Raw genomic sequence first — 16,683 nt, forward strand, 5'->3', positions numbered from 1 at the left:
CTTCTGGAGTGCAATTTTGTAGCATACATGAAAGGCCTTAAAATGGCTTATGTTCTTTTACATACTCTTTCCTTGGGACAAATTACTAGATGTGCAAATAAACTATAAACAACAACAAAAAAGGTTTGTGAAAAAGAATATTTGCACCATCATTTTTACAGATATCTAAACACAACTATATTGAATATAATTCACATATAATTTACCAATTTAAAGTGCTCATTCAATGGTTTTTGGTATATTCAGAGTTGTGCAACCACCACCACATTCTATTTTAGACCATTTCATCACCCCATTAAAGAAATTCTTTACCCAGTAGTCACCAGCCAATTCCCCCAACTCCCTCCCCCAGCCTCAGGAAACCACTAATCTACTTTCTAACTCTATAGAAAGTATAATGTGGACATTCTGGACATGTCATTTAAGCGGAATCACACAATATGTGGTATTTTGTGGTTGGCTTCTTTCACTTAGCATAGTATTTTCAAGGTTCATCCATGTTGTTGCATGCATCAGTACTTTATTCTTTATTATTAAATAACATTCCATTGTATCACTATACCACACTTTATCCATTTGGAAGTTGACATTTGGGTTGTTTCCACTTCTGTATTATTATAAATAATGCTACTATAAACATTCAAGTACAAGATTTTATGTGAACATGTTTTCATCTCTCTTGGATATACACTTGGGAGTGGAACTATTTGATCATATGGTAACTCTACACTTAATTTTTGAGGAACTGCCAGACTGTTCTCCAAAGTGACTGCAGCGTTCTACTTTTTTTTTTTTTTTTAATGGAATTTGGAGTTTTGCTCTTGTTGCCCAGACTGGAGTGCAATGGTGTGATCTCTGCTCACTGCAACCTCCACCTCCCAGGTTCAAGCGATTCTCCTGCCTCAGCCTCCCAAGTAGCTGGGATTACAGGCACCTGTCACCATGCCCTACTAATTTTTGTATTGTTAGTAGAGACGGGGTTCCACCATGTTGGCTAGGCTGGTCTCAAACTCCTGACCTCATGATCCACCCGCCTCAGCCTCCCAAAGTGCTGGGATTACAGGCGTGAGCCACCGTGCCTGGCCAGCTTTCTACATTCTATCCAGCAATGTGTAAGAGTCCCAGTTTGTCCACATCCCAGCCAACCATTGCTATTATCTATAGTTATCCTGGCAAGTGTAAAGTGGGATCCCATTATAGTTTTGATATGCATTTCCCTGATAGCTAATGATGTTTAGCACCATTTAATATACTTATTAGCCATTTGTACATCTTCTTTGAAGAAATGTTTATTTAGATCCTTTACCCATATTTTAATTCGGTTATTTATCTTTTTTATCAAGTTGCAAGAGTTCTTTATATATTCTGGACACTAGTCCCTTATCAGATACATGATTTGCAAGTATTTTCTCTAAGGTTATCTTTTCACTTTCTTGATGGTATCCTTTGCACTCCAAAAGTTTTTAATTTTGACAAAGTCCAATTTATCTATTTTTGTCTTTTGTAGCTTGTTTTTGCTGTCATATCTAAGATACACTGTCTAAGGTCACAAATACTTTGCACTTATTTTTTATTTTCTTCTAAAAGTCTTACAATTTCAGCTCTTACATTTAGGTCTATGATCCATTTGGAGTTATTTTTTTTGTGTGTTATGAAGTAGGAGTCTAACTTCATTCTTCTAATACAGATAAAGTTATCCCTATTGTCCCAGCAGGACATTTTTTAAAAAATATATTATTTCTCCCCATTTGATTGTCTCAGCATTCTTGTCAAAAATCAATTGATCATAAACGTGAGAATTTATTTTTTAACTCTAAATTCTATTCCATTTATTTATACGTCTTTCTTTATGCCAGTATCACATTGTCTTCATTACTTAACTTCATATTCAGTTTTGAACTTGGGAATTGTGAATCCTTCAACTCTGTTCTTTCTTAAGATTTTTTTTATTACTAACTAGATCCTACTATCTCCAAAAAAGAAGGAAGGAAGGAAGGAAGGAAGGAAGGAAGGAAGGAAGGAAGGAAGGAAGGAAGGAAGGAAGGAAGGAAGGAAGGGAGGGAGGGAGGAAGGAAGGGAGGGAAGGAGGAAGGCAGGCAGGCACAGTGGCTCATACCTGTAATCCTAGCACTTTGGGAGGCTGAGGCGAGTGGATCACCTGAGGTCAGGAGTTCAAGACCAGCCTGGCCAACATGGCAAAACCCCATCTCTACTGAAAATACAAAAATTAGCCAGGCATGGTGGCAGGCACCTGTAATCCCAGCTACTCGGGAGGTTGAGGCAGGAGAATCGCTTGAATCTGGGAGGTGGAGGTTGCAGTGAACCAAGATGGTGCCACTGCACTCCAGCCTGGGTACCACAGCAAGACTTTGTCAAAGAAAAGAAAGAGAGAGAGAGAAGGAAAGAAGGAAGGAGAGAAAGAAAAAGAGAGAGAGAGAGAGAAGGAAGGGAGGGAGGAAAGGAAGGGGGTAAGGAGGGAGGGAGGGAGAGAGGGAAGGAAGGAAGAAAAAAAGAAAAGAAAGCCAGCCGGCCGGGCGAGGTGGCTCATGCCTGCAATTCAAGCACTTTGAGAGGCCAAGGTGGGTGGACCACGAGGTCAGGAGTTCCAGAGCAGCCTGATCAATACAGTGAAACCCATCTCTACTAAAAATACAAAAAAATTAGTCAGGCACGGTGGCACACGCCTGTAGTCCCAGCTACTCCGGAGGCTGAGGCAGAAGAATCATTTGAACCTGGGAGGCGGAGGTTGCAGTGAGCTGAGATTGCGCCACTGCACTCCAGCTTGGGCAACAGAGTGAGACTGTCAAAAAGAAAGGAAGAGAGAGAGAGAGGAAGGAAGGAAGGAAGGAAGGAAGGAAGGAAGGAAGGAAGGAAGGAAGGAAGGAAGGAAGGAAGGAAGGAAGGAAGGGAGGGAGGGAGGGAGGGAGGGAGGGAGGGAGGGAGGGAGGGAGGGAGGGAGGGAAGAGAGAGAAAGAAAAAAGAAAAGAAAGGAAAAGAAGGAAGGGAGAGAGAGAAAAGAAAGAAGGGAGAGAGAGAAAGAAGAAAAGAAAGAAAGAGAAAGAAAGAGAAAGAAAGAAAAGAAAGAAAAGAAAGAAAGAAAGAAAGAAAGAAAGAAAGAAAGAAAGAAAGAAAGAAAGAAAGAAAGAGAAAGAGAAAGAAAGAGAGGAAGAGGAAAAGGAAAAGAAAAGAAGAGAAAGTAGCTGGGATTTTGATATAAATTGCATTAAATCAATTTGGGGAATATGCTATGTTAACAACATCCAGTCTTCCAATCAATGAACATGAGATATATTTCCATTTATTTGGGTATTCTTTCATGTCTTTCAATAATGTTATACAATTTTTAGGGATCAAGTTTTGCACTACTTTTCCAAATTTATTCCTAAATTTTTTTGATGCGATTATAAGTGAAATTTTTATTCATTTTCAGATTGTTTATTGCTAGTGTATATAAATATATTGATTTTGTATATTTACCATATCAAGCAACCCTACTGAATTTATTAGTTTTAATAGTTTTTAATAAATTCTTTAGGATTTCTAGATAAAAGATCATATCATCTGCAGATAGAGATAGTTAATTTCTTCCTCCCCAATATAGATATCTTTTATTTCATTTCCTTGCCTAATTGACTTCCCAGTAAAATGTTAAATTGGGGTGGCAAGAGTAAGCATTCTTGTTTTATTTCCGATTTTACAGGAAAGTATTTAATATTTCAATATGAAGTTTTATGCTACCTGTGAGTTTTCATAGATGGCTTTTATCAGGTTGAAGGAGTTTCTATTTCTAGTTTATTGGGTGTTTTAATCAGAAAACGGTGTTCAATTTTGTTAAATGCTCTTTCTGCATCTATTGGCATAATCATATGGCTTTTGTTTTTTATTCAGTAAATATGGTGTATTACATTAATTTGTTTCAGATATTAAGCCAACTTTGCATTCCTGGGATAAATCTTACTTGGTCATGGTGTATAATCATTTTCATATGTTGCTGGCTTCAATTTGCTAGTATTTTGAAGATTTTTGTATCTATATTCATAAAAATATTAGGTCTGTAGTTTTATTTTCCTGTGATACCTTTATCTGGTTTTGGTGTCAAGGTAATACTGGCCTCATAGAGAACTCTTTTGGAAGAGTTTGTGAGCAATTGACATTAATTCTTTAGCCAGGCACAGTGGCTCACGCCTGTAATCCCAGCACTTTGGGAGGCCGAGGTGGACAGATCACGAGGTTGGGAGTTCAAGACCAGGCTAGCCAACATAGTGAAACGCTGTCTCTACTAAAAATACAAAAATTAGCCAGGCATGGTGGTGCATGCCTGTAATCCCAGCTACTCAGGAGGCCGAGGCAGGAGAATCACTTGAACCTGGGAGGCAGAGGTTGCAGTGAGCCGAGATCACACCATTGTACTCCAACCTGGGCAATAGAGTGAGACTCTGTCTCAAAAAAAAAAAAAAAAAAAAAAAAAAATTATTTAAATATTTGGTAGAATTTACCAGTGAAACCATCTGAATGTGGACTTCTCTTCGTGGGAAATTTTATTACTAATCCAATCTCCTTACTTATTACATTCAGATTTTTTATATCTTCAGATTTTCTATTTCTTCTTAAGTCAACTTTAGTAGTTTGTGTCTTTCTATGGTTTTGTCCATTTTCTTTTTTGATAATGAAAAGTTAGAAACCATATTAATGTACAAAAATAAGATAACAAGCTAAATAAGTGATAACCTCATAAAATGAAAATTTGTAATTCCATGAGATGAAATATTATTTAATCAATAGAAAGTGTGGTTTTCAGCTGGGTGCAGTGGCTCATGCCTACAATACCAGCAGTTTGGGAGTCCAAGGTAGGCGGATCACCTGAGGTCTGGAGTTCGAGACCAGCCTGACTAACATGGAGAAACCCTGTCTCTACTAAAAATACAAAATTAGCCAGGCATGTGGTAGTAACTAAAATAAAATAAAATACTTAAGGGTAAATTTAACCAAGGAGTTAAAAGATCTGTACACAGGAAACTAAAACATTTTTAAAAACTAAGAAAACACAAATAAATGGAAAGCTATCTTGTGTTGATAAATTAGAAGAATATTATTAAAATATTCATAGTACCCAAAGCAATCTGCAGATTCAGTGCCATCCCTATCAAAATTCCAATGTCATTTCTTATAGAAATAAAATAATCCTTAAATTCACATGCAACCATAAAAGGCCCTGGCTAGCCAATACAATTTTGAGCAAAAAGAACAAAGCTAAAGACATCCAGGCCGGGCGCGGTGGCTCAAGCCTGTAATCCCAGCACTTTGGGAGGCCGAGACGGGCGGATCACAAGGTCAGGAGATTGAGACCATCCTGGCTAACACGGTGAAACCCTGTCTCTACTTAAAAAAATACAAAAAACTAGCCGGGCGAGGTGGCGGGCGCCTGTAGTCCCAGCTACTCGGGAGGCTGAGGCAGGAGAATGGCGTGAACCCGGGAGGCGGAGCTTGCAGTGAGCTGAGATCCGGCCACTGCACTCCAGCCTGGGTGACAGAGCGAGACTCCGTCTCAAAAAAAAAAAAAAAAAAAAAAATGATTTCAAAATATATTATAAAGCTAATATAATCAGAACAATATGGTGCTGACATAAAAATAGACACATCAACTAATGTAACAGGATAGAAAACCCAGAAATAAACCCATGCATTAATAGTCAATTGATTTTTGACAGAGTTGTTAATAATACATAATGAGGAAAAGACAGTCTTTTCAATAAACTGTACTAGGAAAATTGGATCCTTATCTCACACAGTATAAAAAATCAACTTAAAATGGATTAAAGTCTTAAATATAAGATCTGAGACTGTAAAACAACTACAAGAATACCTAGAGGAAAAGCTCCATGACATTGATCTAAGCAATGGTTATTTAGCTATGACCCCAAAAGCACAGGTAATAAAAGCAAAAATAGGGGCGACGGCTCACACCTGTAATCCCAGCACTTTGGGAGGCTGAGGCAGGTGGATTGCCTGAGGTCAAGAGTTCAACACCAGCCTGGTCAACATGGTGAAATCCTGTCTCTAGCAAAAAAATACAAAAATAGCTAGGCATGGTGGCACACGCCTATAATCCCAGCTACTTAGGTGGTTGAGGTAGGAGACTTGCTTGAACTTGGGAGACAGAGATTGCAGTGAGCTGAGATTGCACCACTGCACTCCAGCCTGAGTGACAGAGCAAGACTCCATCTCACAAAAATAAAAAATAAAAATATAAATAAATAAATAAATGCAAAAATAGACAAATGGGATTTTAGACAAAATACAAAGCTTTTGGACAGAAAGGAAACAATGAACAAAGTGAAGACATAACCCATAGAGTGACAGAAAATGTATGTAAATCATACATCTGATAAGGGAGTAACATCTACAATAAATAAGAAACTCAAACAACTCAATAGCCAGAAAATGAATAACCCAATTAGGAAATGGACAAAGTGGGCCGGGCACACTCACTCTTGTAATCCCAGCACTTTGGGAGGCCAAGGTGGGCAGATCATCTGAGGTCAGGAGTTCAAGACCAGCCTGACCAACATGGAGAAACCCCATCTCTACTAAAAATACAAAATTAGCTGGGAGTGGTGGCACATGCCTGTAATTCCAGCTACTTGGGAAGGCTAAGATAGGAGAATCGCTTGAACCTGGGAGGCGGAGGTTGTGATGAGCCAAGATCGCGCCATTGCACTCCAGTCTGGGCAATAAGAGCAAAACTCCATCTCAAAATAAAATAACATAAAATAGGCAAAGTGGCCAGGCGCAGTGGCTCACGCCTGTAATCCCAGCAGTTTGGGAGGCCGAGGCAGGCGGATCACTTGAGGTCAGGAGTTCGGGACCAGCCTGACCAACAAGGTGACACCTCATCTCTATCGAAAAATACAAAATTAGCCGGGTGTGGTAGCTTGTGCCTGTAAAGGAAAAAGGAAAGGAAAAGAAAGGCAAGTAAAGGAAGGAAAGGGGCAAAGCATCCGAAGAGACATTTCTCAAAAGAAGACATTCAAATGGCCAACAGGTTCAAGAAAAAAAATGCTGAGTACCACTAATCATTAGGAAAAACAAATTAAACCACAATGAGATATCATCTTACATCTGTTAGATTAGATGTTATCAAAAAGACAAGAAATAAGTGTTGGTGAGGATGCAGAAAGAAGAAAACCCTTGTACAATGCTGGAGGGAATGTAAATTAGTACAACCACTGTATTGGTCTGTTCTCATGCTGCTAATAAAGACATACCTGAGACTAGGTAATTTATAAAGTAAAGAGGTTTAATGGACTCACAGTTCCACATGGCTGGAGAGGCCTCACAATCATGGCAGAAGGTGAAAGAGGAGCAAAGGCACCTCTTACATGGCAGTAGGCAAGAGAGCATGAGCAGGGGAACTGCCCTTTATAAAACCATCTTTTCTTATGAGACTTATTCACTACCATGAGAATGGCATAGGGTGGCCCACAATTCAATTACCTCCCACCAGGTCCCTCCCACAAAACATGGGGATTATGAGAGCTGCAATTCAAGATGAGATTTGTGTGGGGATACAACAAAGCCAAATCAACCACTATGATAAATAGTATGGGGTTTCCTTAAAAAACTAAAATTAGAACTAAACGACTATATCATCTAGCAATTCCACTTCTGGGTATATATCCAAAAGAGATCAATATGTCATATCAGTATGTCAAAAAAATGCCTGCACTCCCGTGTTCATTGCAGCACTTTTCACAATAGCCAAGATATGGAATCAACCTAAGGGGCCATCAATGGATGAACGGATAATGAAAATGTGGTGTATATATTTAACGGAATACTATTCAGCCTTAAAAGAGAAAAAAATCCTGCCATTTGGAACAACATAGATAAATCTGGAAGATATTATACTAAGTGAAATAAGCCAGGCATGAAAGAAAAATACTGCATGATCGTATTTATATATGGAATCATAAAAAGTCAAACTCATGGAAGTAGAAAGGGCCGGGCGTGGTGGCTCACACCTGTAATCCCAGCACTTTGGGACGCCAAGGCAGGAGGATTCCTTGAGCCCAGGAGTTCAAGACCAGCCTGGGCAACATAGTGAGACCTCATCTCTACCAAAAAAAAAAAAAAAAAAAGTTTTTTATTTGATTTGGTTTGATTGATTTTTTGAGACAGACTCACTTTGTTGCCCAGGCTGGAGTGCAGTGGCACAACCTCAGCTCACTGCAACCTCCGCCTGTCAGGTTCAAGAGATTTCATGCCTCAGCCTCTGGAGTAGCTGGGATTATAGGCACGCACCACCACGCCCGGCTAATTTTGTATTTTCAGTAGAGACAGGATTTCACCATGTGGGCCAGGGTGGTCTTGAACTCCTGACCTTAGATGATCCTCCCGCCTCGGCCTCCCAAAGTACTGGGATTACAGGCATGAGCCACTGCGTCTGGCCAAAAAGAGGTCTTTAAAAAGAAGTAGAAAGGAGAATGATGGTTACCAGAGGCTTAGAGGGTGGGGTGGGGAATGAGGGAGAGAGAAGGGGAAGTTATTGGTCAAAGGGGTTCCAAGTTTCAGTCAGACAAGAGGAGTAAGTTTTGAGATCTACTGCACAGCACAGTGACTATAGCCAATAATATATTGCATACTTCAACATAACTAAAAGGGTAAATTTTAAATCTCTCACCATAAAAATTGTAAGTGAGGTGGTAGATATGTTAACTGGCTTGATTTAATCATTCCACATGTGTACACAGATCAAAACAGCACACTGCACCTCAGAAATGTACACAATTATGATGTATCTATTTGAAACAATATTAATAAAATTTTCAAAGAAAAAAGATTATTTGATGGCATAGGAAATTCCAGTTACATACAACATAATCCCAATTGTTTAAAATATATCATTATAAAGCTAAGAGCAGATGATAAGGAACACAGATTCTGCAGTCAGACAGACTTAGGTTTAGTCTCAGGTCTACACTGGTTGCTACTGGAGCTTAGATGAGCCTCTCAGCTCTTCAGTTTCATTACTTCCTCATCTGAAAAATATCATCTTCCTCATGAGTCATTATGGAGATTAATGAATGCATACATAACCTACCTATCACCATCCCTGGAACATTGCAAGCAGTAAATAAGTATTATTATTATAATGATTGTATCCACATTATAAATTCTTCACATACTGATGCTGTGGGTAATCAGTTCCCAAGAGATCTGAATATAATGACATTCTCTTCATACTAAAATGAACTGGCCATAACACACTCATGCAAAGATTCAGGTAAGAATAGTCTTACCTGCCTTTAAGAGGGCTACCAAAATTGCAAATGCATGTAACCCTTTTACTTAGCAATCCCACTTGCAAGAACATCTCTTACAGAAATGCCTTCACATATGTGAAATAACATTCACTATTCACTTTTGTGTAAGATTTTTTTAAAGACAAATGTACCTTAAAATGGGATAGTGTGCTGCTATGCAAAGATCTCCAAGATACATCATACAGCAAGAAAAGCAAGATGAGTACCAGTATAAGTGAGATGATACCTTCAGTGGAAAATAACTTTACACATTGTGTTTGCATAAGTAAATACTGGAGGAATAACAAAAATCAACACGTGGTTACTTCAGGGAGCATGAACTGTTTGGGGGAACAGGAATGGGACTTAGACTCTTCGCTGTAAGTCTTTTTATGTTACCTGACTTTTTAAAACTTTCATTGATGTATAATATACACATAGAAAATTGTATATAAGTATAGCACTGAATTTTTTTTTTTTGAAACAGATTCTCACTCTGTCGCCCAGGCTGGAAGGCAATAGAACAATCTTGGCTCACTGCAACTTCTGCCTCCCGGGTTCAAGCAATTCTTGTGCCTCAGCCTCCCAAGTAGCTGGGATTACAGGCATGCACCACTACACCCAGTTGATTTTTGTATTTTTAGTAGAGATGGGGTTTCAACATGTTAGCCAGGCTGGTCTTGAACTCCTGACCTCAGATGATCCACCAGCCTTGGCCTCCCAAAGTGCTGGGATTACAGGAGCAAGCCACCGCGCCTGGCCCACCACTGAATAAATTTTTAGAAACTGAACACAACTGCATGATCAGGCCTGTTAATGAAGCAGAACATTGCCAACCTCCCCAGAAGTCCCCTTCATGATTACTTCCAGCCTCTCCACTTCCCCAACAAAAACAATCATTTCTAATACGTATTCTTCTGTGTCTGACTTCTTTTGCCTAAATCGTTTGAAGAGTTCTCCATTTTGTAGTGAGTAAATTCATTTCTGGTGCCAGATATTACACTGTAATTTATTTGTAATTTACTTTCCAGTCTACGGTGATGGGCATTTGGGTTGTTTCTAATGTGGCACTATTACAAATACTAACCCTTTTTTTTTTTTTTGAGATGAAGTCTTGCTGTGTTGCCGAGGCCGGAGTGCAATGGTGCAATCTCAGCTCACTACAACCTCTGCCTTCTGGGTTCAAGCGATTCTCCTGCCTCAGCCTCCTGACAAGCTGGGATTAAGGCGCGCACCACCACACCTGGCTAATTTTTATATTTTCACCATGTTGGTCAGGCTGGTCTCAAATTCCTGACCTGGTGATCCACCTGCCTTGGCCTCCCAAAGTGCTGGGGTTACAGGTGTGGGCCACTGTTCCTGGCCACGAATACTAATTCTATCAATATTTTTGCTCTTATCTTTTAGTAAGCGTATTTTTCTTGGGTTTGAGTTAGTCTATGGTCCTAGCTCATTTGTGGGGCTCAAAGGCACTTTCCTGAGCAACCCTCCAGTAATAATCCTCCTACCTCTTTATCCTCCAAGGGAATGTAGTGCGGGAAGCTGGTCCCAAGCTGCTGAGGAATTAATAACCGGAACTTGTTGTATGCTTCAGAGACAACCTTGGCCACATTGGATTGGAATGGCTGTTTATCAATCAACATGCAGTAATCTTTGATGTCCCAGATCTAGACACAACATGTGGGTTAGTGGCCTCACACCCCTTGACCCAGAACCCAACTCACTCTGTGGGCTCCTCCCAGAACATTCCTCTTCATTTGGTGGGGGTGGGGGGTAGTTCTTACATCTCTGAGATGCCTCACCACTAGGGCCAGAAAGGGCCTTAGGGATCTTCTAGGCCAGACTCATGGATTAGCAGGCAGGAAGGGTGTGATCAGCTCAAGGACAGCACACCCCTGCCTCATGTCTTGCCACAAGGCACAAAATCAGCTCCTGAGACAGCTGATCCTAGATTAGCCACATGACTGGGGGATGAGGGAGTTGGAGAAGACAGTGATGGAGCATGGAATTCTCCGGGGAAGGCTTTTTGAACCAAGTCCCTGTCACTGAGCTTAGCAGAGCAGGAGAGGACTCCTAAGGTAACCCACCCTCCTCCCTGCATTGTTTTACAAATGGAACCAGTACCCAGAGGGAGTAGGAACTAGGCAAGGGCCACGTGCAGCGAAGAGGTGGTTGGACACTTGGCTGGCACCAGCTCCTCAATCTTCCTGCCAGTTCTTCCTCACCTTGATGTATCCTTTACAATCCCCCGTGATGAGGATCCAGTCATTTTTATCAGTGGCCATGGCACCCACAACAACATTTTCATTGTCTAGGTCCACAGGGAACTTCCCCAGCAGGCCTCCGCTCCCGTGGAGGGACCAGGCATAGATGTAGCCGTCCATGCAGCTGCTCAGCAGGGCAGCCGTGTATGGCAGGCGAGGCCTGGTCTGCAGGAAGATTATCTGAGGAAGACAGGAGGGCCCAGCTCAGCAGGGCTGTAAGCAAGTGTCACATGGTGCTGAGGGATCCCAGCGAGTCACCACACCCACCTGGTCCCCCCAATTTCCTAGATGCCCAGTGAAAGTGGTGATGATGGTCCCACCCTTCCTACCCGGCTGGTGACAAGGAACATCATACTGGACTATGAACTACTAGAGGGCAGGGATTTTGTGTCTTTTTTGTTCACTACTTTGTCCTTAGTAACCACAATGGTGCCTGACACATAATACATGATCAATAAATGTTTATCAAATGAAGGCTTACAAGTTTGATTCAACATAGGCTCAGACAAGATTTTCACAACCTGTAACTCAATTCAAAGTGATTTGGGGAAGGAACTCATTCCCCTTCATGTACATCTATAGTGAAATACCCATATTTTCCAGCCAATCATCAAGAAAGCATTTTAAACAAATTCTTGTTCAAGACTTGTTTTGATCATATGCCTTTTGCTAATTCCCCACTCTGCTCACTTTTCCCTTACATGTCACTCCTGTGGCTCATGTGGGGGCCACAGTGGGAAGTTAGTCTGCATGGCAACCATGAGAAGAAAGTTTCTTGCCTGGCACCCAGTAGGAGGCTGAGAGCATAGCCAGGGTGGTAGAGTGAATCAGGCCAGAAAGGGGAAATTGGAAGCTTCCTCACTCCTGCTAACTCAGAACTTTACAGTGTAATAGCTTATGTGTCCCCAAAGCATGTCACCACCAACAACAAAAATCTGGATTATCAAAAATCTCATTGTGGCTCATGCCTGTAATCCTAGCACTGCAGGAGGCTGAGGCGGTTGAATCACTTGAGCACAGGAGATCGAGACAGCCCGGGCAATATAGTGAGACCCTGTCTCTATTTAAAAAAAAAAAAAAAAGAAGAAGAAGGGGAGGGGTGGGGAGGGAGAAAAAAAAAAGAAAAGAAAAAAATCTCAATTATCCTTATTGTCATAGAAATCCGAAACTAGCTGTTCAAACTGCTTCCCACTAGCCCCGATGCCAGGGTCAAAAACCAGAAGTCACTTGTACCCAAAGCTTGATGGCTTCACTGGTGAATTCTACCAAACATTTAAGGAAGAATGAATACCAATCCTTCTCAAACTTTTCCAGAATACTAAAGAGGAGATAACACTTCCTAACTCATTCTATGAGGCCAGCATTACCCTGATATCAAAGTCAGACAAAGACACTATAAGAAAAAAAAAAAAGGCCGGGCGCGGTGGCTCACGCCTGTAATCCCAGCACTTTGGGAGGCCGAGACGGGCGGATCACAAGGTCAGGAGATCGAGACCACGGTGAAACCCTGTCTCTACTAAAAATACAAAAAATTAGCCGGGCGCGGTGGCGGGCGCCGGTAGTCCCAGCTACTCAGGAGGCTGAGGCAGGAGAATGGCGTAAACCCAGGAGGCGGAGCTTGCAGTGAGCCGAGATCGCGCCACTGCACTCCAGCCTGGGCGACAGAGCGAGACTCCGTCTCAAAAAAAAAAAAAAAAAAAAAAAAGAAAAAAAAAAAACTACAGAGAAATATCCCTTATGAACACTGATATTTAAAAATTCTCAAAAAAAAATTAGCAAACTGAATTCAGTAGCATATTAAAAGGATTATATACCATAATCAAGTGATATTTATTCCTGGAATGCAAGGATGATTCAACATACAAAACTCAATAAATATAATATACCACTTCACAGAAAAAAGAAAAAACCCACACGATCTTAATTAATGCAGAAAACGATTTGACAAAATTAAAAAAATATATGAATAGAAGGAAATTACCTCAACATAATAAAAGCCATATATGAAAAACCCACAATGAACATCATACTCAGTAGTGAAAGACTGAAAGCTCTTCCTCTGGAATTAGGAACACGGCAAGAATGTCCACTTTTGCCGCTTTTATTCAGCAGAGTACTGGAAGCTCTGCCAGAGCAATTAGGTAAAAAAAGAAATAAAAGGCACCCAAACTGGAAAGAAAGAAGTAAAATTATAAGTTTGCAGATGATATTATATGTAGAAAACGCTAAAGCTCCCACACCAAAAAAAAGGGGGCTAATAAATGAATTCAGCAAAATGGCAGGATACAAAGTCAACACATAAAAATCAGTTGCATTGGCCGGGCATGGTGGCTCACGCCTGTAATCTCAGCACTTTGGGAGGCTGAGGTGGGTGGATCACTTGAAGTCAGGAGTTCGAGACCAGCCTGGCCAACATGGTGAAAGCCCATCTCTACCAAAAAATACAAATATTAGCCAGGTGTGGTGGCAGGCGCCTGTAATCCCAGCTACTTGGGAGGCTGAGGCAGGAGAATCGTTTGAACCTGGGAGGCGGAGGTTGCAGTGAGCCGAGATCGTGCCATTGTACTCCAGCCTGGGCGACAGAGCAAGACTATCTAAAAAAAAAAAAAAAAAAAAATCTGTTGCATTTCCGTATACTAACAATGAACAATCTGAAAAGGAAATTACAAAAACAATTCCATTTACAATAGTGTCAAAAAAGAGTAAAATACTTGGAAATTAACCAAAAAGGACATTATGCTAAGTGACATAAGCCAGACAAACATATGATTCCACTTACATGAGGTAGTCAAAATCATAAAGACAGAAAGTAGAAAGGGGGTTTCCAGGGGTTGGAGGGAGAGGGGAGTGGAAGTTACTGTTTAATGGGTATAGTTTCAATTTTACAAGATGAAATGAGTTCTGAGAATGGATGGTGGTGATGGTTGCACATTATGAATATATTTACTACCACTGAACCATACACTTAAAAATGGCTTCGATGGTAAATTTTATGTTATGTGCATTTTACTACAAGAAAAATTTTTCGAAAAAAAGAAAAATAGGAATCCCTGAACCAAAAACAAAGGGCAAGTATTTCCCCCATTTTACGCAAGTGCTCACTGTACAAAATGTGGGCAGCAAAGACATATGAAAGGAAATTAAAATCACCCACAAAATCCCAGTACCCAGAAATAATCACCATTAAGATTTTAATGTATTTTGGCCAGGCATGGTGGCTCTCGCCTCTAATCCCATCACTTTCGGAGGCCAAGGTGGGTGGATCACCTGAAGTCAGGAGTTCGAGACTAGCCTGGCCAACATGGTGAAACCCTGTCTCTGCTAAAAATACAAACATCAGCTGGGCATGGTGGCGGGTGCCTGTAATCCCAGCTACTCGGGAGGCCGAGGAAGGAGAATCGCTGGAACTTGGGAGGTGGAGGTTGCAGTGAACCAAGATCGCGTCACTGCCCTCCAGCCTGGGCGATGGAGCGAGACTGTCTCCAAAAAAATTTAAATTACATAAATAAAAAAATATATCTTGGTGAATCCAAAGAAATACACTGCAGCCAGTGGCAGATTTACTGGTGAAGTTCATGAAGCTCAAGGCTAAGTTCAAGTTTAAGTTCAAGGTTCTAGGAAGAATAGAAAGTTCTAGTGACTTTTGTAATTGTCAGATTTGTAAGTTTTGAAATTTGTTTTCACTTTTTTCTCATTCTAAATAAATATTCACTTTTGTACCTAATTTTTTATAATTTTGTGCATTTTTCTTGCAAAAGTTTCAGGCTCCAAAAAACCTAGATAGGCCCCCATATAAAACTATTAAACAGAATGAAGTGGATAGATTATTACATGCTGAGAGGAAACGTTGTCCACCATGAATTGTGAGGTCTGAAAAAAAAAAAGCAAACAGCTAAACAATAGTTTCAAATGTTCTGTTTTGTTTGAAAAATCAAAACCATAAAAAAAAAAATTTAAGGTGCACACAACTTTCACAGTAGTCATTAACTGTCATTTTAAAGGATATGTTTTACATTTTGTCATAAGCACATTCCAATGATTAAGTATTTTTCTAAAATGTGGTTCCTCATAACTGCACAGAATTCACCAAAGTGAAGCACCACAAAGGCTTCCCATGTCTGAACTGGGGAAGAGCTGAGGCATCCTTCCTAGCCATTCCTTTGCCAGCCCTGGGACGGTGAGAGCAGGTAGGGTGAAGGTGAATGAGTGCCCAAGACTTCGGCAGGAATAGAGAGGGGCGGCCTGCCGAGAGCACAGGGTCAACTGCATGGCCAGCATCCAGCGCTCACAGTGAGGAAAAGTGCAGTCAGAATGGTGGCCCTAGGCAGGACAGAGCCGTGTGGCTGCAAGGGACAGGTAACCAACACTATTCCTTTTGCATTCTGCATCCAGCTCCCTCCAATACATTGCGCTGCTCATTTTGGAAAGAGCTGCTGGACTAAAGGTGAGCATTTCAGTCTCACTCAGCCCAGGAATCCCAGATAGTTTCTCGACCACAGGGGGTTAACAGCCTCCCTGAGGTTCCCTTCAGAAGAAGCCATGGCAGCTACTCACGGGCTAAACTTCATATAACTTGGAGCAATCTTCTGCTGCCTGCCATCTGGTCCTTCCCTACTAGGGAGATGGCCAGGGGCAAGTGCTTCATCTAAAGACTGTCAGGGGCTGGTCGCCATCACTCACGCCTGTAATCCCAACACTTTGGGAGGCCGAGGCAGGAGGATCACTTGAGGCCAGGAGTTCGAGACCAGCCTGGACAACATGGCAAAACCCCGTCTCCACTACAAACACAAAATTAGCTAGGTGCGGTGGCTCACGCCTGTAATCCCAGCACTTTGGAAGGCTGAGGCAGGAGGATCACTTAAGGTCAGGAGTTCAAGACCAGCCTGGACAACATGGTGAAACCCTGTCTCCATTAAAAACACAAAATTAGAGGCTGGGCGCGGTGGCTCAAGCCTGTAATCCCAGCACTTTGGGAGGCCGAGACGGGCGGATCACGAGGTCAGGAGATTGAGACCATCCTGGCTGACACGGTGAAACCCCGTCTCTACTAAAAAATACAAAAAACTAGCCGGGTGAGGTGGCGGGCGCCTGTAATCCCAGCTACTCGGGAGGCTGAG

The 16,683-nt window shown here is 41.4% G+C and overlaps 1 protein-coding gene across 3 annotated transcripts in view; it reads right to left on the reverse strand.

Annotated features, from left to right (window-relative positions):
* The window catches only part of LOC105496196 (EF-hand calcium binding domain 8), a 107,118-nt gene that overhangs the window by 19,478 nt on the left and 70,957 nt on the right, over window positions 1-16,683 (reverse strand). For 2 of the 3 annotated variants that reach the window (XM_011766378.3, XM_024797422.2), the window contains 2 exons: window positions 11,528-11,746; window positions 10,811-10,969 (listed from right to left, as the gene is read on the reverse strand). The exons of the other annotated variant lie outside the window; for it this stretch is intronic. In XM_011766378.3, coding sequence (XP_011764680.2) covers window positions 10,811-10,969; window positions 11,528-11,746 — 378 coding nt within the window. The remainder of the gene's footprint in view (window positions 1-10,810; window positions 10,970-11,527; window positions 11,747-16,683) is intronic. 3 annotated transcript variants of the gene reach the window in all.

This window comes from Macaca nemestrina, chromosome 15 (assembly GCF_043159975.1).
Source record: "Macaca nemestrina isolate mMacNem1 chromosome 15, mMacNem.hap1, whole genome shotgun sequence".
In the NCBI taxonomy this organism is placed as follows: Eukaryota; Metazoa; Chordata; class Mammalia; order Primates; family Cercopithecidae; genus Macaca; species Macaca nemestrina.